The sequence below is a fragment of the Apodemus sylvaticus genome, chromosome X (genome assembly GCF_947179515.1).
Source record: "Apodemus sylvaticus chromosome X, mApoSyl1.1, whole genome shotgun sequence".
In the NCBI taxonomy this organism is placed as follows: domain Eukaryota; kingdom Metazoa; phylum Chordata; class Mammalia; order Rodentia; family Muridae; genus Apodemus; species Apodemus sylvaticus.
This window is the reverse complement of record NC_067495.1, coordinates 44698890-44723147: the sequence shown is the minus strand read 5'-3', so window position 1 is coordinate 44723147 and position 24258 is coordinate 44698890. Positions and strand designations below refer to the sequence as shown.

The 24258-nt window shown below is 31.5% G+C and overlaps 1 protein-coding gene across 1 annotated transcript in view; it reads right to left on the bottom strand.

Moving 5' to 3' along the window:
* Dmd (dystrophin) overlaps window positions 1-24258 on the bottom strand; it is a 1772476-nt gene that overhangs the window by 1215471 nt on the left and 532747 nt on the right. The window contains exons 34-37 of the mRNA XM_052170230.1: window positions 21085-21207; window positions 18630-18767; window positions 14523-14675; window positions 13478-13660 (exon numbers count right to left, since the gene is read on the bottom strand). Coding sequence (XP_052026190.1) covers window positions 13478-13660; window positions 14523-14675; window positions 18630-18767; window positions 21085-21207 — 597 coding nt within the window. The remainder of the gene's footprint in view (window positions 1-13477; window positions 13661-14522; window positions 14676-18629; window positions 18768-21084; window positions 21208-24258) is intronic.

Genomic DNA, 24258 nt, shown 5'->3' with positions numbered 1-24258 from the left:
AACTTAGTTCTGTGTTTTCTTGCATACTGTTAGATCATTATATTCCCAGAAAGATACTTCATGGACAAAGAAGGAAATTCATAAATAATAAATTACCACATTGTTACATTGATCTCCTTATTTAGAAAATGCATTATGCATATATTGTGATACTACAATTATATTCACTTTGCATATTTTTGTCCTATATCTATACCTTATATGACATAAATGAAAAAAATCTACCTTCATTGCAGCGAATTACTCTTATGGGATAAGACTTTATGTCCCAAAATGTTCACATAAATGAGACATAATGTTGGGCTTTTATTATTGACTCTAAGTTTGCAGCATATACCCTTGTTATAATAGTGGATTTTCATCTGAATATGTTTTTCCATGCTATCCATGTAGTTTGTCATGACACAGTATGCTATAGGAAAATGAAAACATTACTAAAATTCAGTGAATTGTAAACTATTTCTATCCTTTACTTGTTACAGCAAATGGCACTATAACAATAGTGAAAAAATATATATATTATACTATATATCACACAGAAAGAGAAGCAAAATATAAGGAAGTATGAATATCCATAAACCTGAATACATATATAAAATTACAATGTTCAGAAAGTGATAAAGTAAATACTGGGATGATATTGTAAAATGTAATAGACATGACTGAAAGATTTCTGTGGACAGTATCAGACAAAGCACTGGACTAGGAAATATATAGATTTTTATATGCATCTTCATCTTATAAATTGATAGAGAACAGCAAACATCTTAGGTAAAATGATGAACTACATGTGATATTATCCAATATTTGGTAGAGAAACTGCCACATTTCTTTTGTACATTGTAGGCACCCTCCCCCAAATTTAAATGGGGATAACTGTAAAGATTTATTTTTGAATACTCCATTCTAGTCAATTGGTCAAATGTCTGTTGTTGGCCAGCATAATGCTGTCTTTGTCAATGTAGCTATGCAATATAATTTGGCTATTGAAATCCTTTCAGTGGTGTTATTGATGTTTATGGCTGCTTTGGTTATTTGAATTCATTTAGTGTTCCCATATAAATTTAGGGACTTTTTTTTCTAGTTCAATGCAGAAATCTTTCATAATTTAGTAGGTGTTGTGTTGTATCTGTGACCATTTCAGGGAATGTAACAATTATGCACAATGTTAGCTCATCTAGCCCATGAATATTGATGGTCTTACCAATTTTCGTTGCCTTCTTCAATTAGTTTCTTCAGTGTAGTTATTTTCATTTTAGAAAATCTTTATCTCCTTTGTTATGTTTACTCCTAGGTAGCTTATATGCCTTTGGAACTTATATGAATGGGATGTTTCTCTATTTCTCATGCTCATTTTGCATCTCATAATTAAATGATAATATTTATCACTTTCAACATTTTTCTGATGGAGTGTTTTGGGTATTTTAAATATAATATGATATATTCTGCAAATAGGAATCTCTTTTTCATACTTGTACAACATTTATTTCTTTATATTGTCATATTGTTCCATTTCAGAATCAGAAAAATATACTGAATAAGAGTGGGAAATGGTAACTAACAGCATATCAGTCACTCTTGGAGACACTGATGCTAAAAATGTAAAAACCCAGCCCCAAGAAAAAGTTATCCTTTTTGGAGTTGTTGACTAGTGAGAGCTCAAAGTACCTTGCTCCAAAAAATTGTAGGATATTGCCAGTGCTCTTAGTTATTCTCCAGAATTTTACAATAAGACCTTATTGCCGAAGGGTACAAGAACTTTGATCACAGAATATGAAAAAATTAACCTGGTATTGACTGGAATCTTCCTCCTAGTAGATACTTTCAAAGTGCTGAAAGGCAATATACAGACCAATCTGTGAACCTTAATTTCTTGCCTGGCAATATATGTTCACTGGTGTAAGCAGCATAATGTTTTAGGAGTAAACACATTCTGATTGTAATCAAGGCCAATTCTAAAAGATGAAAAAATACATGGCCTGATTACTGGGCTAAGAACTTGCAGACAGAAAAGACTTGGGCACTAGAAAAAACATACTACTTTTCTTCTGCAAAATGGATGTACAATGATACCAACATCTAATAACTTATCCTTGTACCAATAACATAAGTTATCTTGCAATCATCATCAGAGAAGCTTCTGTTTACATTAATAATGAACAATACAGAGACAAATAACTGGCCAAAGTACAAAGAATAAAAGACTACAGAATATTCATCCCTAAAGGGAATGAATATACTGCATCCACTCTTCCCAAGTTGCAGAAATTATTGTGAACAAGGGGCATAATCATTTGAGAAGAAGAGTATAAAATGTGAAAGAACACAGGGTGGTGAATGACTACAAAGAATCAGTGTCTTCTGGACACAGCAGGGCACCTACATTGATGAACTCCCTGTGGTCCCAGCATAATACAGTTGGGCACAATATTCTACCACTAGATGAAGAGCTATTTGTAATTCTTAGCTTCTGAAGCAGAAGGATTAGTTTTGTTTGAGAGAATAGCTCCTATATGTCAATACACTTTTGTGAAAAGCTTCATATACATGAATACTGGACAGCATAAATTGTCCATGATTGAAAAACACCATCATCACTACCACTACCACCATGACGACCACCACCACCACCAATAACAACCTAACTAAGCTAACAAACAAGCAGATAAACAGGACACAAAGTTCAGTGAAAAACAGAATTTATAAGAGAAGAGTTGGGGGAACAAGGATGAATATGCCTAAATTACATTGTACACAATTCTTAAATAATTAATTAAGGTATATTTAAAAAGAACTAAAGTGGGTAGAATTTGGTGTAGTGCCTCACTGCTATAACCCCAGTATTCTGGGGGTTGTAGCAAAAGGATTGGCAAAGTTGAAGGATACCCTCATCCATGCAGAAATTTTCTATCCATCTAAACATGCGAAGCAAAACTCTGTCTCAAAGGAAGGAGCAAGCAAAGACCAGAGAAGGTTGTAATTAAAGTACTCCAATAGCACATATAGTAATTCCAAGAACTGATAAATGTAGTTACATGAAACTATCAGTCTTTTGGATAGTCAGAGATACAATAAACAGAGAAGAGAAATCAAAAATGAGAGAAAATCTTTGTCAACTCTTTATCAGAATGTTTATCAAGAACTACAAAACCTGCTGGGTGGTGGTGGCACACGCCTGTAATCCCAGAACTCCTGGAGGAAGAGGCAGGCATATTTCTGAGTTCAAGCCCAGCCTGATCTACATAGTGAGTTCCAGGACAGCCAGGGCTACACAGAGAAACTCCGTCTCAAGAAAAACAACCAACAACAACAAGAAAGAACTACAAATCTAAGCATCACAATTTCTGCCAATTAATAAATGACCAAAGGAATTGAATAGGCAGTTCTTGAATGGAGAAATTAAAAGGTATAATAAATATATGATAAGTATTTCATATGCTTATTTCATATTTTGCCACTAATAAAACTCAAGGAGTAATTTTATAATCTAACTCAGAATGGATAACATTTAGAACACAAATGAAAACTATTACATGTGTCTACGAAAGAAATAGGAATCCTTACTCATTGCTATCAGCAATGTTAAGTGGTTCATAGTGTAGTGATATCAGGTCCAAATATTTTCAAATACATGAAATGAGAACTACCATAAGACCCATCTGTACCTCTCCTGGACATATACTCAAAGGAACTTAACTTTTATAACTAGAATATTGCACAACGTTTTTTGTTGCAGTACTATTCTATAGCTAAGAAACAGGATTCATTTAGCATGTCCACAGAAACTGATAAAGAAAATGTGGTCTATATACATAAAGATGCTATTTCACCATACATATTATAAAAATATGAAGTCTTTAAATAATGGACATAAGTGGTAAGTGGAAAATCATCAAGTTAAACTTTATAGGCAGGCTCTATATCTTAATAGCCTCTCTTGCACTCTCTCATCTCTGTCTCTCTGTCTCTCTGTCTCTCTGTCTGTCTCTGTCTCTCTCTGTCTCTCTGTTTCCCTGTCTCTGTCTCTCTGCCTCTGTCTCTCTGTCTCTGTTTGTGTCTCTCTCTCTCCCCCCGTGTGTGTGTGCATGTGTGTGTATGTGCATGTATTTGCATGTGCATGTGTATGTGTGCATGTTTGATGAAATTACAAAATGGCTCATGCAGGGAAAGAACAGACCTTAGGGATATTCAATAAAGGAGGACAATGTAGTGAAAGTAGCATGAAGCAGTAACATACTGTGGAGCAGGGAAGGGGAACAGCAAAATGGGGCAAGGCACCTATTGAAGACAGTGAAGCATATGAAAAGATGAATTAAAAAATCTGTATGTATCCTTATTAGCAAAACTAACTTTAAAATCAAGGAAAGACTAACATAGCACACTTGATAATTCTCATGTTTCATGTATGTGTGTGACTACATAGAATCTATTCATCTAAAATGTTTTGAATCATGTTCAGATGCAGAAAATAATTCTAAGTATTTTCAAATAGGTGAAACTTTGCCATGGATACATTCCATTATATAAAAGATGTATTAAGAAATATTCTTTTCATGAATCTTCTGGAAATATTTCTTAAAATTATTTCTAACATTATGTTTTGTTGCATTACTATGTAACAAACAATTATCAATGACCTTGCATTTTCAATGAATTTGAAGGTTTTATACATATATGTGTATGTGTAAACATTAGGTTTACATATAATACATGTTTCCTTTATTCACAAATTACTTGCATTGTTATAGCTATCATGTTTTTAATTGTAATTTAAGAATTTAAAAAGTTAACGATGATTATTGCATATGGCTTCAAATTTGAGGATTCAATCAGCTTAGACTTTCATTTAGTTATCTATTGTATATATTTCTGTTACTAAATGAGTATGGACTAATATTCAAAATATTAAATAAAGCAAAGAAGGGAATTTTCTGTACAATAACTATGCTATATAATAGTCTCATTATATTTTTTGTTTTTGTATTTATTAGATATTTGCCTTATTTACATTTAAAAATAAGTACACTTAGGTTACTGCTAATAAAATCTTGTACGCATATTAATATGTTAAAAGACATTTGTTCATAAAGGAGCAGAAGAATTTGGAGATAATTTAGCAAACTTGAAAACATTGTAAGTCTGTTTTAATAATGAAAGTGAAAGTGGGAAGTGTTATGAATTTACTTGAAATCCTTTTACTCATCTCTTCACAGAATAAATCCTATACAATGAAAGCCTTAAGTAATCATTGAAGAATCGGAATGAATCCCAGATGGTACAAGCAATTTAATTATTTTTGACCATTTGTTTCAGGCATGCTAAGAAGGATATTTCCAACTCCATCACAAAAGCTTCTGAGCTCCCACCCAGCTGCTGTTCCATATTTTCAAAGCAAATTTAGATTGGAGAAAATTAGACTTTTTATTGTTTTGCAAATGGAGGTCAAATTGATGAGCATAAATTATTGTTCATTTTTTCATCTTCATTGTTTGAATTAGATTTCTCCAATATCACGTCTTTTTTATGATTGCTATGGATGTGCCAGTTCTGGTTTATGTTTTGTGTTGTCTAGCACATAGCAGTCACTGAACAAATGTTTGTTAAAGAAAAGAAATACCAAGCCAGTGTATCCAAAACAAAAGTTGTTCTTCTTTGTAGTCATCTACTAAGTGTGTACAACTACAATATCAGTGCACCTTCAATTTTTATTGAGGTTTTTTAAAATTTAGTAGAAATATGAAACATAAAAGAAAAGATCATCACTAATTATTAATAGAAAGGAAACTACATTAACAAAATCAGTTGATAATTTACAATTAAACTGTATTTTCAGGTTGGAATGCTTTCCCTTAAATCCTTGAAACTAAGGTAAATTATAGAAATGCTTTATCATTTATCATTTATCATGTAGTTGCAGTTATAGATATATATTGTAAAGATCTATCAATGGACCTCACAAACAAATGGAGTATCAGGGAATAAGAAAAGAAATAATTAAAATCATTTCTATTTACTTAAACAACATTTTACTACATACTCCTATCTATAAAAGATGTAATCCACTTATTGCTTCAATCTACTTCTATGCTCTGAAATAAATGTTGAGGCTTATATCATTCCAAGGAAGATGATAACAATTTCAGTGGTAAACAGAATTTAATGTCAAAGTAAGTTACACATTCATTTTTAATAAAAATATGTACTAAAATTCCACATATAGAATTGCATTAGACTTTATTTTGTTTTGACATGTAATAATCCTAGAAAAATGTATTACTTGTGCTATTTTAGTTATCACTATTTTCATGAAATACATTTATTTCTATTTGATAGTACAATCTGACATTCTATTACAATAAGAAAGATAACGACATTTTGACTAATGTTTATATATTGTTCATAAAATACTCTAATTAATGTAGTCCTTTGTCATAACATTAATTCATAGCATGGACATATGTACAATTATAAGCATAGTATAACTATAATCTACTAAAATAGTGGGGAATAGTTTGACACATTTACTATAATTATTTTAGTTTATTGAGCTATTGTTAGCCAGGCATTGATAAATCATATGTGTATAAAATGACAAGTTTCATTTAAAGTACACGAATATTTTATTATAATTATTTCCAATTTAATACACACTAAAGTCTTCAGGCTAAAGATACTCAGAAAAGAAAAGGTTCTGTGCTAACATAACTGTGTACAACTCAATTTAATAATTGTTCTCATAGTTCAGTTCCTTGCTTAAATTAACCATTTTATCTACAAATCTTGTGTATATATATATATATATATATATATATATATATATATATATGTGTGTGTGTGTGTGTGTGTGTGTGTGTGTGTGTATAAAATCTAGTATATAGAGATTTTATACTGTACTTAAGTCATATCTAAACTCGTTGCAAAGTTATTAACATACAAAATTAATCTATAAAATTTTGAGACCTATAAGATATTATCATGTTTTTAATAATAAGTGCCTGAATTATAGACACACATATGTTATAAATCTAACCATTTGTTCTCTAGACACAAAATTGCAAAACTGTTATTGGATCACTCTTTTTTTTATAATGATACTTAATAAAAAGACTACATATCATTATACTACAATGTAAAAGAAATAGTGAAGACATTTGTGAAGTATGAATGTGAAGGTAAGGTCTCTGTGTGTGTACATATGTCTGTGTGTGCGTGTGTGTGTGTATGTGTGTTTGATGTATGTAAGCACTTTATGTGTGTATGTAAAGATGGAGGGAGGGAAGGAGAGAGAGAGAGAGGAAAAGGGAGGGAGAGAGGATGTGTGTGTGTGTGTGTGTGAGAGAGAGAGAGAGAGGGGGGGAGGAGAGAGAGCAGTGACCTAGGCAGGTCTTATATCCTTTGAAATTTAAGTTAGAATGTCAAATTAAAACACAGGAGAATCAATTGAAATGCTTTTGATTTGACATATATGATGCATATTTTCCAATGTTTACCCTGTTTATTTTGATAACAGTTAAAGAAATTTGGTTGAAGATTTTTACATGAAAATTCAATAAAGTTACAAAGGCAGATCATGGAAAAATGATTTTCCTGAGTTTTAAAATGTAATGACACTGGCTTATTTTGTTATTAAATCATAAAACATTAAGACTAATATAATTCAGCTTAAAATCAGAAAATATCCTAGGACTTATTCTAGAAGCATTTCGTCCTTAAAGAAAAGTTGGGAGAACCTATGATCAATAAAGATTAAAAGGAAACAAGTGGGCGATAGAGCAGGTTAGGTCCAGTCAATACCCTTCTTAGGCATGTTTCATGGCACCAGTACACAATATTTTAGTTTACTTGTGTGTGATGTATAGATAAGTTACTTGTGTGTGAAATGCAATCCTTCATTTTTTCTGTTTATCTTTTTTTCCTTCTTTAGAACATTTACCTTACCTAAATGTCCTTCCTCCAGTTACTTTGTTTAAAACAAAACTTCCATCTACAATCCATGAGATTCTTATGTTAGTAAATTCACCTCTGGTCTGAAAAGTAGTTTATTCCATTGGCATTACTTTGTGTGTTTGTTCGTGTAGAGTACATGTTCGTGCAGGCTCATATGTGTGTGCATGTGTGTACATATGAGTGCTCTTTGAGAGACTGCTGGCTAACATATATTGTTATTCCTCTGATGCTACACTTTTAAAATATTTATTCTCATTGGCCTTGGTCTCAGGCTGGTCAGGGAGTATGAAAGATCCAATTGCTCTTCCTCCAATCATAAATTCCTGGCTCAATATCTCGATTTGCTTCTTGGTTCAGGGGATCAAACTCAGATCCTCATTCTTGTGCAACAATCATATGATTCATCTATCTACCCAGCCTTTTAAATTTATACTTCAAAGAACTTATATAAAACAACACTTAGTGTTTATAGATAATTTATTCCATTCTTTCATTACCTTCTGGTTTATATCAATGCTCTAAAATAAGCGGGCATTTTTTATATTATTTTGTTAATATGTATGTCTCTTATAATTCATGGCCATTTTGTGAGTTGGAGTACTAGAACACTGAATAATTTTAGAAAATTCTAAACAAATTGCATCCCAGAAATTGCTTTTATTCCAATGTGAATTTCTCTGTTCTCCTTTATATACTAAATGTAGTTCTTTAGATTCTATATGTAGGCAAGGCTTTTATTTCCATCTCCATAATGAATCTTGGGATAGGTATGTAGAATTATTGATTTGAATGGTCCCAAATTTTGTTTTAACTACTAGGTTCAGTATCACAGATGATGATATATGTATTTATGTCTCCTTTGAAAAATGGACTTTATTTGAACTTTTATCCAAAATCAGTCACTTTGCTGTATTCTCAGAAATCCATTCTACTTTAAATATATTTCTTTCTTAATCATCCACCAAAGTATCAAGCTACATAAATAGGGGAAAATACAAAAAGTACTATAGAAATGGCTATCGCAATTGCAATTATCAAAATATTAGTAAAAATATGTGGATAGAATCTTCATGTTTGTAATTCCTTTCTTAACCTTTTGTGATATATTAATGAGAGTACTAAAGCTGAGAGGATGGAAATTCTATAAGCAACTAACTCCTGGGCCAATAATTGCCTTGTCAACTATTAATAGTCTTTTATATTAACAACTATATTTACTAAAGAACATTCTGTCTCCACATAAGAACATTTTATTTTCCAATATTTTCCAGGGATATTACATTGGGAGCTGATAGCGTTTGTTTATATTTCAAAGTGAAGACAAAAATCCATGTGGTATTTATGCAAAGGCAAAGCTTCCCACATTTTAATCACAATAGTATTTTTTCATTATGTAGTAAAAGATAAAATACAAAAATTACGCTTTGTGTGTCAGTATGAAATCTATGTTAAGGAATCATTTTATATAATATTTTAGAAATAGACTCTGGAATGGATTGCATATTTTTGCTTAAGAGATTCAAGCAACAGATGCACAAAGGTATGTGTACCTCACAATGTAACATAATATTGTATTCTTTCCAGCATTTATTGGAATTTTACTATAAAATCTTCTAATATTCTTATTTAAATAGGGAAGATAAATTTACAATATTCAATTTCATATATTATTCTGTTAATATATTTCTTTAAAAATAATAATATTAATCCTTTATTCAAGAATACTTAAAATACTTTTCTATACACAATAATATCACATAGGAATGCCTTGCCTCTAGTATACAGAATACTATCTAACATCTATTGTATTTAATATCTAATGCTGATGCAATGTCTTCTGTGAGTATTGTTAGACTTCAGCTGCTTTTGTACATTCTTGTTCATTTAATATATAGATATCCTTTAAAAACTATATAGGTATGGACTCATTGTTTTTCCTTAGTAGGTAGAGTTTTATTTAATTTAAGAAATCATGTAAACTCTTATGTGATCATATTAAGTATAGCCTAATTATATAAAATAATTCTTTTCCTCATGTTCTCCAATTTTACATTATGGAACCTTTTTGATGTGTACTACAGTGTACATTTATTCTAGTTTCCATGTCTTTTATAATTTTCAGCAGACAAAGTTGTCTTAGTAGATCCTAATTTGTATAAACATATTTCTACTAAAAGGTATACATGGTTTCCTGCTATGGAACTTTGGAAGACATTAAGTATTACTGTTTATCAAAAAGACCAATAACAACCTAACTGGAGGTCAGCATGCAGAAGAATGCGAATTGATCCATCTTTATCGCCTTGTACTAAGCTCAAATCCAAATGGATCAAGGACCTCCACATAAAGCCAGACACTCTGAAGCTAATAGAAAAGAAACTGGGGAAGACCCTTGAGGACATTGGTACAGGGAGAAAATTTCTGAACATAACACCAATAGCGTATGCTCTAAGATCAAGAATTGACAAATGGGACCTCATAAAATTACAAAGTTTCTGTACAGCAAAGGACACCATCAAAAGGACAAATCGGCAACCAACAAATTGGGAAAAGATCTTCACCAATCCTAATTCAGAGAGAGGGCTAATATCCAATATATATAAAGAACTTAAGAAGTTAGACTCCAGAAAACCAAACAACCCTATTAAAAAATGGGGTACAGAGTTAAACAGGGAATTCTCACCTGAAGAATTTCAGATGGCGGAGAAGCATCTTAAAAAATGCTCAACTTCATTAGTCATTAGGGAAATGCAAATCAAAACAACCCTGAGATTTCACCTTACACCAGTCAGAATGGCTAAGATTAAAAATTCAGGAGACAGCAGGTGTTGGAGAGGATGTGGAGAAAGAGGAACACTCCTCCACTGCTGGTGGGGTTGCAAATTGGTACAACCACTCTGGAAATCAGTCTGGCGGTTCCTCCGAAAACTGGGCACCTCACTTGAAGATCCTGCTATACCACTCCTGGGCATATACCCAGAGGATTCCCCACCATGTAATAAGGATACATGCTCTACTATGTTCATAGCAGCCCTATCTATAATTGCCAGATGCTGGAAAGAACCCAGGTATCCCTCAACAGAAGAGTGGATGCAAAAAATGTGGTATATCTACACAATGGAGTACTATTCAGCCATTAGAAACAATGAATTCATGAAATTCTTAGGCAAATGGATGGAGCTAGAAAACATCATACTAAGTGAGGTAACCCAGACTCAAAAGGTGACTCATGGTATGCACTCACTAATAAGTGGATATTAACCTAGAAAACTGGAATACCCCAAACATAATCCATACATCAAATGAGGTACAAGAAGAAAGGAGGAGTGGCCCCTTGTTCTAGAAAGACTCAGTGAAGAAGTATAGGGCAAAACCAGAACGGGGAAGTGGGAAGGGGTGGGTGGGAGGACAGGGGGAGAGAAGGGAGCTTATGGGACTTTCGGGGAGTGGGGGGCTAGAAAAGGGGAAATCATTTGAAATGTAAATAAAAAATATATCGAATAAAAAAAAAGAAAATTCTCACAGACTCCTACTCTTCATTGATTGAATCACAAGATCTCTCCTCAATTTCTGTAAATACTCTTTGAATCTGTAGATAACTGTTTGCCTATGAATTTCACCTACTTATAATGTGGATTGATCACAATAGATTAGATAAAGTTATTATTTCAACATTAAACAATTTACCCACAATGAGCTTAACTGTCTTAGTGGTTCAAAGAGTATATATATATATATATATATATATATATATAAATCACTTACCATTTATGAACAGAAAAATGGATTTCATAAGCTATGGACTGTTTTCAAAATATTCGATTAAATAAAAATAAAATTATTTTACTAGGATATAGTGAGGTAGTTTCAAAGGGAAAATGTTTGGCTTGCAAGAATCATGACTAGAAATTGTTTTCAAGCTCCAGGACCACGTATAGTTATATTATTTGCAATCATATGTGTTCCAGAGTAATTAGAAGACCAGTCTTCCTCACCACCATCACAACCACAACCACCACCACCACCACCACCACTGTCACCACTACTACAACCACCACCAATTATTGATGACTGGGACCTAAAGAGTAATACATGAAGTCTTCTCACTTAAAATCTGACCTGCATTAACATATGCACATTTAACCACACCTGCATTCATGCCCCCTCCACACACATGAACTCTCCCACATACATATAAATTATTCTGCCAGAATTTTTATATTGCTTATTGTAAGTCTTAGTGATTTGGATACATTATGTTAAATATGAAAAATCATAGATTTTAATGTTCAATCAGGAGAAATTAAGACTTAAAAGAGTTCCGATATTGTTCTTTTTATTTTTTAAAATTTTGAGAGATGGGCTGACCCTGAACTCCTGTTTCTACTTTGTATACCTAATATGTATAATTACAAGTATGTGCCATCATTCCTGGTTCGCATTTCTTAATTTTTCTTCAAACTGTTTGCAATAGTTAGCTACAATTAATCTTTAGATTGTCGTATTCATAAATAACTTACACTTATGAATTTTCTAAAAAGCTTAAAAGATGTCACAACAGTATGCCATGTAGTTTCCCATACCCATTCATAAAATGGTTATTTTAATTACTTACATAACTTACATATACACTGTATTATGTGGAATGAATAATATCACAGAAGAACTATTATTTTTAATTGAACCCCATGCAGTTGATATTTACACAATGCAAAATGGTTGGATAACTGTTTCATATTCTCCAACCAAACATTTTGTCTCAGACATTTATATCCTGGGCTTGTGATGAGTACTTTCTGGAAATTACAGATGGTGGTCCTTCTTCTTCATCTTCTAAGAACTTGAAGCAGGAATAAGAAGGTATTCATCAAAAAGTGTCTGTAGTTTCTACTATTTTTTTTACAATCAATCATCACTGATTATACAATATTGAATTGTGTTTTCAAAGAGAATATGAGAAATATTCCATCCTCTTGATTTTGTCCATCAAATATCAACATATCCTAGTCATCCAGTTTGTTTCATGAGTACTGTAACATTGTAAGTGCCTAATCCAAAAGAAAAGTCTGTAGTAATATAATTCAAATCAATAAGATAAGATCTTATGTAGGTTGCAATAATATATTCCATAAAATATTTATTATTTACCAGGTATACAGTAAGAAAGTAAAATTAGCATGGGATGATCTCAGGAAAGCAATACATATTTCTGGATTAGACACTGAAGTAAATAAATGTATGAGAAGTTGAGAAATTCACATTGCCAATGTTATGAAAAATGATGTAGCAAAAGAAATTAAGATGTATATTTTTCATTTTGAATAATGGGGGTTTTCCTATCATTTGTTCTTTTGTCCTTATTCTTGAAAATTAAACTTTGAGTTACAGAAGCCCAACATTGAAGGGAACTACTCACTTTTATTATGCACACTATTTGTTATTGAGCCCAGATTTTTGCTGATGTTAGTAGGCTTCTGTTAATATAGTAGTAGCTGCAAACACATATGTAGGTTTGCCAGTAACAACTCACAATTTGTGCAAAGTTGAGTCTTCGAAACTGAGCAAAATTGCTCTCAATTTCCCGCCAGCGCTTGCTGAGCTGGATCTGAGTTGGCTCCACTGCCATTGCGGCCCCATTCTCAGACAAGCCCTCAGCTTGCCTGCGCACTGCATTCAGCTCCTCTTTCTTCTTCTGCAATTCACGATCAATTTCCTATTGAGCAAAATCAATACAGGGCCCAGGGCAGTTAGCTAACCATGTCAACCGACCTACAAGCAGCAAATACTTCTCTCAGAATTTTCATAGGCTGTTGTTCCTTTATCTTTATGTTTCATAATTTATAAATAATGGAAAGTGTCACTGTCATCCATACCCATTTAAACCAAATATAATTTTAGGTATCATTTGACTGTTCAGTTTAAGATATTCTAATCAATTTAGTTAACATTTTGGCTCATGAATTGTTTTGGTGCTTTGAGAAGTGACCAAAATTGGAGTAAATTTTTTTTCATTTATTTATTGGGGATAATCCAAATAGAATATAATTTAGAGGATAAGTGACTACAACTTTTATTTTCTTTTTAAAGGTTTGAGGAACTCAACAGAGAATGAAGCAAAATAAAAAGTGAAAATAATAAGAGAAAGAAAACATCTTTGGACAATTTGCAAATAAATTTATAGAGATTTGACAGTGATATGAGAAGATGCTCTGATGAAATGAATGTGCTAACATGAGAAAGAAGTCGTCCATGTACCGATAAGTCATTAGTTCATCTGGAACAAAGATACACAAAGTCAATTACAGTTTTACCAGAAACACATGACAGTTAGTTATTCATTTCACATTGGTTAAAAGTAAAAACATTTTATTCATACAACAATATGTCAATAAAAAACATGTAGTACAATACAATCACTGAAAGAAAACACAATACAAAGAAATACATCAAAACACAGAGTAAGATTATAGAAGAAACCAGAATATTAATATTTTATACATAAACACATTAGGTAATATAAAAGTAGTTAAAATCTAGCATCAAAATCTAGTATTGCCACTCTAAAACAACTTTACCTTTATTTTTCTTTCATCTCTGGGTTCAGGTAGGCTGGCTAATTTTTTTTCAATTTCATCCAAGCATTTCAGGAGATCATCAGCCTGCCTCTTGTACTGATACCACTGGTGAGAAATTTCTAGGGCCTTTTTTCTTCTTTGAGACCTCAAATCCTGTTCACGATTTAGATATTAATAAAATATCAATATATGTATATAATATACACTTTGCTATAGTTATTTCTAAAGACTATATTCATACCGTTATATTTCCAATTGTTATGAAAAAACATATTTAAATATAAAACATGCATAAATCATTAAATTATGTATTAATGCATTAAAATTTATGAAGAGAAGCTAAGAAACGTGAATAATGCAAAATATTGATTCTTTAAATATTCGACCTTGCTTAAATTTTTTACATTTAATTAGTTCTTAACTATTTAAGAAAATTATTTCATAGAACATTTGAAAAAATTTCATATATGAACATAATGGATTTAATTAATTAGCTACAAAAGCACTGAGTTGCCCTTGTCTTTTAAAACACTGAAAAATTCTAATATGTAGAATGTTTAGGTTGGGGCTTATAAACAAAGATCAACCTTATAAAAATAAAACTATATACATTCATGATTTTAGGACATTTGAGGACATCGGCACAGGGAGAAAGTTTCTGAACAGAACACCAATAGCGTATGCTCTAAGAGCAATAATTGACAAATGGGACCTCATAAAATTACAAAGTTTCTGTAAGGCAAAGGACACCATCAAGAGGACAAATCGGCAACCAACAAATTGGGAAAAGATCTTCACCAATCCTACATCAGATAGAGGGCTAATATCCAATATATATAAAGAACTCAAGAAGTTAGACTCCAGAAAACCAAACAACCCTATTAAAAAATGGGGTACAGAGTTAAACAAAGAATTCTCGCCTGAAGAACTTCGGATGGCGGAGAAGCATCTTAAAAAATGCTCAACTTCATTAGTCATTAGGGAAATGCAAATCAAAACAACCCTAAGATTTCATCTTACACCAGTCAGAATGGCTAAGATTAAAAATTCAGGAGACAGCAGGTGTTGGAGAGGGTGTGGAGAAAGAGGAACACTCCTCCACTGCTGGTGGGGTTGCAAATTGGTACAACCACTCTGGAAAGCAGTCTGGTGGTTCCCCTGAAAACTGGGCACCTCACTTCCAGAAGATCCTGCTATACCACTCCTGGGCATATACCCAGAGGATTCCCCACCATGTAATAAGGATACATGTTCTACTATGTTCATAGCAGCCCTATTTCTAATTGCCAGATGCTGGAAAGAACCCAGGTATCCCTCAACAGAAGAGTGGATACAAAAAATGCGGTATATCTACACAATGGAGTACTATTCAGCCATTAGAAACAATAAATTCATGAAATTCTTAGGCAAATGGATGGAGCTAGAGAACATCATACTAAGTGAGGTAACCCAGACTCAAAAGGTGAATCATGGTATGCACTCACTAATAAGTGGATATTAACCTAGAAAACTGGAATACCCAAAACATAATCCACACATCAAATGAGATACAAGAAGAAAGGAGGAGTGGCCCCTGGTTCTGGAAAGACTCAGTGAAACAGTATTCAGCAAAACCAGAACCGGGAAGTGGGAAGGGGTGGGTGGGAGGACAAGGGAAGAGAAGGGGGTTTGCGGGACTTTCGGGGAGTGGGGGAGCTAGAAAAGGGGAAATCATTTGAAATGTAAATAAATTATATCGAATAAAAAGAATGTTTTGGAAAAAACAAAACAAAACAAAAAAAAAACAAAAAACAAAAAAAAAACAAAAAAAAAAAAAAAAGAAAAGTCTATAAAATTAGGCCATTCATACTGTTGATTAACAGTTTAATCACTTTGAAAACTGAATAAATGCCTCAATAGTTAAGAACATTGGCTGCTATAGCCCATGTTTAAGTACTGAAGTTTAAGTACCAGTACATACATGGCTGAAGACAACCCTTTGTAACTACAATCCCTGGGGATCTGACACAATCTTCTGGCCTCTGAAGGTATACAAAACACATGGTGCACAAAAATTATGGATGAAACTATTCATGTACATAAAATTAAATGAAAGATAATTTTATTAGTTCTTTTAAAGTTTTTCTATTTGTATGTGGAACTATAAATTATTATTTCTGTAGCTATAATTGTACATGAAATGAGAAATTAAATATAATAAGTTTCTTTTTCTTTAAATACATATTTAGCCCACATATTCTTATTATACTAAATCATATTCAAAGTATAAAAAGAATCCATATTATATGCAGAATGGTTTTCAATAAACCGGGTGATATAAAACAAGGGAACAGTTTAAATAAATCATTAAAGGAGAAAGTAGTTATTATCTAGCTCATAGAAGTGCACCTAATACTTTCTGTAATAACCAGAATTACATTAAGCACCATTGTATACTCATTGGAAATATAACAGCTCTACCTACATAGTTCATTTCTCCAAAGAGGCAGAACTGGTGTTTTATTCCCAAGTAAATATGAATTAAAAATACGAATGAAGAGCTGAATGTTTCATTGCTTTTGAAAAATCGGTTTTGAAATATTTTTTATTATTTCAAATTGCAATCACTTAGCAGGTTAAGTTATTAACTGTATTTGGTAAAAGTTGACTTAGCAATAACTTGATTACTATGTATGGCATGAAGATTTAAAATGTATTGCAGTTTGAAATTTATATGTCATTTCTAATCCCCATGTAGTTGTAATAAATTCCTTGGAAGAATCAAATGAAATTCTGCTACCCCCACTAAATATACCAAGTTCTGGTACTGTGACTTATTGAACTGTGACTAATTCAAGATACAATGAACATATTTGCATAAATGACTTAGTGGGTATAAATCTAGTAGTGCTTTGGTTTCCTTAGAAAGTGGTGACATGCAATACAGGATACTGCCTACAAAAAATATACATAGTAGTTAGATGTATGTAAGGTGACCTCTAGACACTGCTAATCAATGGTACACATATCTTCTTGTAACTAGTCTATAAACTTACAAAATCTTTGTATAGACGAGTATGAATTACACAGGATTCTGATCTTTTGGGCACATTATTATTTGCTCTTGCTTTTCCTCTCGGAAGATGTCTTTTCTATTTACTAATATACTTATCAGCAGTTACTTTCAGAACACCTGCTAGCCAAATAGACTTTATTCTTGACTCCTTGAAGGCACAATATTATGTAATTACATTCTCAGCAGTGCTTATTTAGTTAACAATAGGGCAAAGATTTTAACCACTTATTTGCATTTAGAAAGCAGACTCCATCTACCTATTAGGTGAATCTAACTATATAGCAACATAGGTCTAAATAATGATTTACAATCTAAAACTTTACAATTAACAGTATTAGATAATCAGCCATAAAAGAGAAAAGATAAGATTGTAAAGCACATACAAAAATGTTTCATAAAATGTTCAGCATGTCTAATTTCATCTCAAGAAATGCCTAGACAGCATTAAAAGAAAAAACAGTTTATTCTCTTTATCCTGCACAATCAGATGATTTGCAAAGATACTTGACCACATATACTGCTGATAGTATTTTTTCAAGTGCATTACAATAATTTGGAGGATTTCTACATAAATGAAATTGGGCTTTTGTAGATACCTAGTTTTACAATGAACCTAATACAATCCCTGGAAAGTATATTTTTTAAAATAATGAAAATCTACATCTTATTAAAGAAATAGTTTACCAAAATACTAATGGTAATATAAAGAAACAATAGTGGAGGAGCATCAATTGATTATTTTGGCAAACACAAGAAATACAAAACTAGTTTATAGAAATAAAGCATATTAGAAAATAACTTCATAAATATGGTGAATGATACTTTTGGGTAGCTTTCAACATTACTAAGAAAAAGAACTAAAACATATAATGTATGTCACATATCTTTCAAAACTGGTAGCACAAAAGAAAATCATAAATAACACGCACATTGAAGGGGAAAATTAGTTTTCTGGTAATTAAAATACTTGAACACATTTTTTATGCACATGGTATTTTACCCTATATAGACAAAACCACAGGCAAAGCATATTATAATTTGAGCTCTAATACCTTGAGAGTATTATGTTTTGTCTGTAACAGCTGCTGTTTTATCTTTATTTCCTCTCGCTTTCTCTCATCTGTGATTCTTTGTTGTAAGTTGTCTCCTCTTTGCAACAATTCATTTACAGTACCCTCATTGTCTTCACTCTGATCAAAAACAACAAGTACAGTCTTCATTTTGGTTTTTAAAAAGCTATACATTAATATCAGGGATAATGAAACATTATATAAATACTCTCAAATATCCAATTTAAAATATTTAGGCAATGCAATCTTAAATTACAATGCTCACAGTACTTCTTTTATATTTATATAGAAAATAGTTTCTGTATATCTCTTCTGATGAATATATTTTGAGTGGCATATGTATGACGATGGGGAGAAGATCCATTTTCATGGTAATAGTAATGATTTTCTGTAAAAATATTCATTTGGGTTTTATTTTCATTTCCCTTAAACCAACTAAAAATGTATGCAGAAATAAACTAATCTTGTCACTTTCAATGTTAATTTATCTATGTATAAATATTTTATTAAGTAAAATGTAAAATATAAAATATTCACATAGCAATGTAAAATATAAATTCACATAGCAATCAATGTATGATATTTAAGTCTAAGTTTTCAAGTTTAGAATGTAGAGCATTACTGAAAATTATGGTCACATTTTTCATATATTGAAAATAATATCTATAATGACATAATTATGCTGATTTTATGTGTATAAAACAATACTATGAGTATGTATGTAAAATAACTTAAAAAGGTTTCAATCCTCATGTTTCATTCTTTAAGAAGATAGTTTTATTCTATTTACTTATAGATACAATTTGAAAAATGTACTATTGTAATATCATTGCATATGTATACTCTTGTGCATCTCTTATTCCCTGTCATTCAATTCCAAATATAAAAATATCTACTACAAAGTTGCACTATGCAATAGTACCCATGTGTATCATTGAGCAAATGACAAATGACATGCAAACTTCAAAAGATACTTTACATGTATTGTTATGTGTTGCAATAAATACAATATATGTACATATATAACACATGCCTACATTGCAAAATACTACTGAGGACTCATCCACTCTAAGAAATGTGTTTTTTCAGCTGCATATTAATAGACTAGCAAAAGTCACACACACTTACACACACATACACACACACACATGCACGCACACATATACAAACACACATACATGTTTGTTGTCTATGAAATAATATTTTAATATGCCTTTTGAAACTTTGAAAAAATTCAGTGGCTTAGACAAAAACAAATACAAAGAAAGTTTAAATTCATTTCCCTCCAGTGACAGCTCTATGGCAGATATGGTAATGAGACTGAGTTGTAAGCAAGACTTGATTTCTTCACCCTGGACTTTCTTCTTTGACATGAAGTAGAGGTAGTTGGAGCTCTGCATTTCTGGAAGTTTCTTCCTGTCTTTTTTCCCCATGAGCTGAGATTTGAAGACCACTAAACTTCTTATATGAAGGAGTACTCATTGAGACAGCTCCAAGAAGTAAGAATTAATTTTTATCATATTACTTTATTTAACTAGCATCTAAAAATATCTTGCCTTCTATGCTCTTTTCAAGCACTGTCTAAGAAGTCTTTAGCCTTGATGCACACATAACCATCTCTACTTATTGATTCATGTAAAAGATCAGAATGTTACAGTGGTGATGGCAGTGGAAGAGGAGAAAAGAACATGTGAAAAAGTAAAGTGAACATAGCAAAAAAGTACTCAATGAATAGTGATGTGATATAGAAATAATCAAGCCAGAGAGAAATAAGCAGAGATTTAAAGATGGTCTAAGTTTATGTACAGGGTACATGGACTTATTTCTTTACTCTCACTGAGTAAACAACATGGTATTATTTTGCATACATATATATATGTATTCAATATATATTTTACATTCAATAATAACATTATATACATCACACATATATATTCAATATCTATATATGTATATACATATATGTATTTATGTATATCAGTATTTTTCTCAAATATTTGGTAAAACCACTTTGTTAGAAACTCTGATAGACAATATTTGCATTTCATGTAATTGTCTTTATTATTACCTAAAACATGAGGAAAACAAAACATAAGATATATATGAAGCTGGAATTTTGTATCATATTTCAATTTATTTACTCAATGGCTATTTCCTTTTACATTTTGTCTTCTGACAATTAAATCAGAACAAGCCAAGATACAATTGAACTATTTATTAGAAGTTGAGAGTGTATATGTTCATAAGGTGGTAATCTGGCAGTAATAATAAAATGTCCAAAGGAATGCTTTCCATTTAATAAAATCATTAAAAATATCACTATGTGAATGGTAGTATTCTAAAAATTCAGTTGGAGACATAAGCTATATTATTTCTTTCCAAATATTTATTCAGTTTTATTCCCAGTTCATTCATACTTTCATCATAACCAATTTACCATATCTTTATTGAAGTCTTCCTCTTTCAGATTCACCCCCTGCTGAATTTCAGCCTCCAGTGGTTCAAGCAATTTTTGTATATCTGAGTTAAACTGCTCCAATTCCTTCAAAGGAATGGAGGCCTAAAAAAAAAAGATAGTGCTAATTTAAATCAAAATTACTTTTATTAGAAACATAAACCAAATGAAATGCATTTATTCCGACCCCTGTTGCTAAAATAATGGCATGCATTATGTTTTCATATTAAAGCTTATGACGGTTTTGAAATACAACTGGGAAAGTACCCGAGGACACATATATGGAGAAACACTTGTCACCATAGCTGAATATACATGCAAAATAATGCAATTCATCATTCCAGAATATCAAAATAGTCAATTTACATACATTTGCCTATGCTAAATTTTTAATCTTTTAAAGTTAAATTTAATCCTACTTTAGACATTCTGATAGTACCACATTTAAGTAAACATGTCTTTCCAAAATTGCCTCATACATCAATAACTGTATCTTTGGGTAAACACTGGAATTTCACCTTATTTTTAGAACAACCATGTGGCAATCTGTTCAAATATTTCAAATGCCATTTTTAGCATGGAACAAATTCCTGGCATGTTCTCCTAAGTCAATGCTATTAGCTTGCACCAAGAATATTTTATTAAGTGACTTGAATGAAACCCAAATATTTCATATACTTCACAATATATTTAAATCTAAAATTGATATGGACCATGGTCTCAAAATTATTAATAATCCTTTGAATTTCTAAATGAAAGATTTTAAAACGCATGGAAATATATTGAATTATATAAATAAAATATAAATAAAAATATCCAAAGAACCATGCAATCATTAAAATTGTGTTAATAAAATGTACATATTTTATTCTCTTTAACATTTTTGTATTGAATGTTAATATTAATACTATAACATTAGAAATCATTTTAACCTGACCATTTCATAAGATTACAACTGTAACATATAGTATAAAATATGGCACATCTTCAATGTTCCCTTCCCTCTCCAGTCAATGGTTTATAGGATCCTCTTTAAAGGGATTTATAGTAATGCTACTTCAAATTTTAATTATGGTCTATCATTTGAAATATAATTTTATAAAAGGGTAGAAACTGGAATACCCTAAACTTAAAGGAGATTGCAGTCTTTCCTTTGTTATCATACTGCTACAGTACACATGCATATAGCATCCAAATGTATACACAAACTTATCTGGTGGCACTTTAAATTATTCAGCTGTTGTTTATCTTTGCTGATAGTATGTGAGAGCAAGTTGCTGTTCAACATGACTTTTATAGATAATAAATAAATATTGAAAGTAAACTTCAGTCACTAAATAAATATTATATTTTCTATTTGTAGTTAGTTTTATCTGTTTTGCTCCACCTGATTTTTTTCTAGCTCATCCCCTATCCACATACTTAAACAGAACAATTTCATGGTCTTAGAAGTCAGATTTTTGTGGCCCTTTCCCATGGTTTCTTCTATAATTTATTTATTTATTTATTTATTGTTCTTCAAAACACCATGACTTTCTAATTTTTATATTTTGCTCTGATGTCACTTTTGAAATTTAATCTAAATTTTCCAATAGCTAACTACATGCAAAAGCTGATTGATATCCATTGGAAGCCTCCCATTTTGTGAGGAGAAGGAAAGGCAGGGTGGATTGGGTAAACAGGGAGAGAAAGGGAATGGGAGGAGAGGAGGGAGAGGAGACTGGAATCAGGATGCAAAGTAAAGAAATAATAAAAAACTCAATCTTCAAAAATAACATTTTTAAGATCACCTGGAACTGTGCTTTTTCTCAAATTATATGTATCACCATTTTACTTAATTTAGTTAACACCATATCTTTATTATTACCAAAACATTCTCAAAATACAAATCCTATTGTTATAGAAATATTCTCAGATATTGTCTATCCTTGAATCTAACTAATGTCAAATATAAATTAATTGCCTATGGTCTACTTTCTTTGTAAACCCAGTAATTCCAAAAATCTCCAAAGAGCTATCCAATTCCCTTCCTTACCAGTAAGCCCCATCCTGTGCACAGTGACCAGGTCGGTATGTCTCCAACTACTGTAATTGTGTTTTTGTTAAATAGGGACCTTACAAATCTACCAAAAACAAAGCAAAGCAAAACAAAACAACCAAAATGAACAAAAATAAGACAAACTACAAACAAGAACAATAAGGTATAGGGTCCAGCAGGAGTATCATACTGTCTTCTAATTTGTTATTGAGCATCTTTATAGGCTTATGCAATATAAGATTGCTTTGTAGGTCATTTGGTTGTTCTTTGTTACCTTCTCTTAATATTCATATAATGTATCAGATCTTCTAGTAAAGAACATAAGCTCTTCAGTTAACATTTCTATATTGAAATCGAGCTTCACATACTAGCTGAGGAACCTTAACCAATGTTTGATTATATCTTTTCAAGAGTATATATTATATTATTCATAACAATGAGAAAATCTGCTTCATAAGAAAAGTTATGAAAACCAAGCATGTCGAGTGTTTACCAGAAACATAATAAATATTCAATAAACATCTATTATAACATTTCCCAAACTCCTAATCAAATGTGTGACAGGAATTAATACTCAGTACACCTTACCTCAAATGCTCACCTCTAAATCATAGCCATTACCCAATTGTCCTCTTTTGAAAAAGTTTCTGAAGGATAAATGGTTCTTGGCTTTATTTTATTTTGTAAATGAATTTTAAATGAATAAAATAATTTAATTCTAATGTTAGCATGGACAGATTTAGATGACAATTTGTCAAACTGGCTAAGAAAAGCTGACATATTAGCATGTATTATTATTGTTTTGTACTCTTAAGTACTTTTATTAGCAGCTATTTGGAGAAGTAAATTCAGAACCAGTGAGAAAAAATTCCACTGTCTATTAAATGGGTTTGTTTCATTATATATAGAATCCTTCCTTCCAGAAAAAGGAAATAACCTTTTTATAATACTGTAATGCCATAGCAGAATGGATATTTCAAGTAGTAAATTATACATAAATATTATATATAATTACATATACAACAGTGGTTTGGTCACCCCCAAAATATTTCCCATGTTTGTTAAACACTCTACACTGACCTATTTATCTCCCCATATATATATACAGTTTCTAAAGA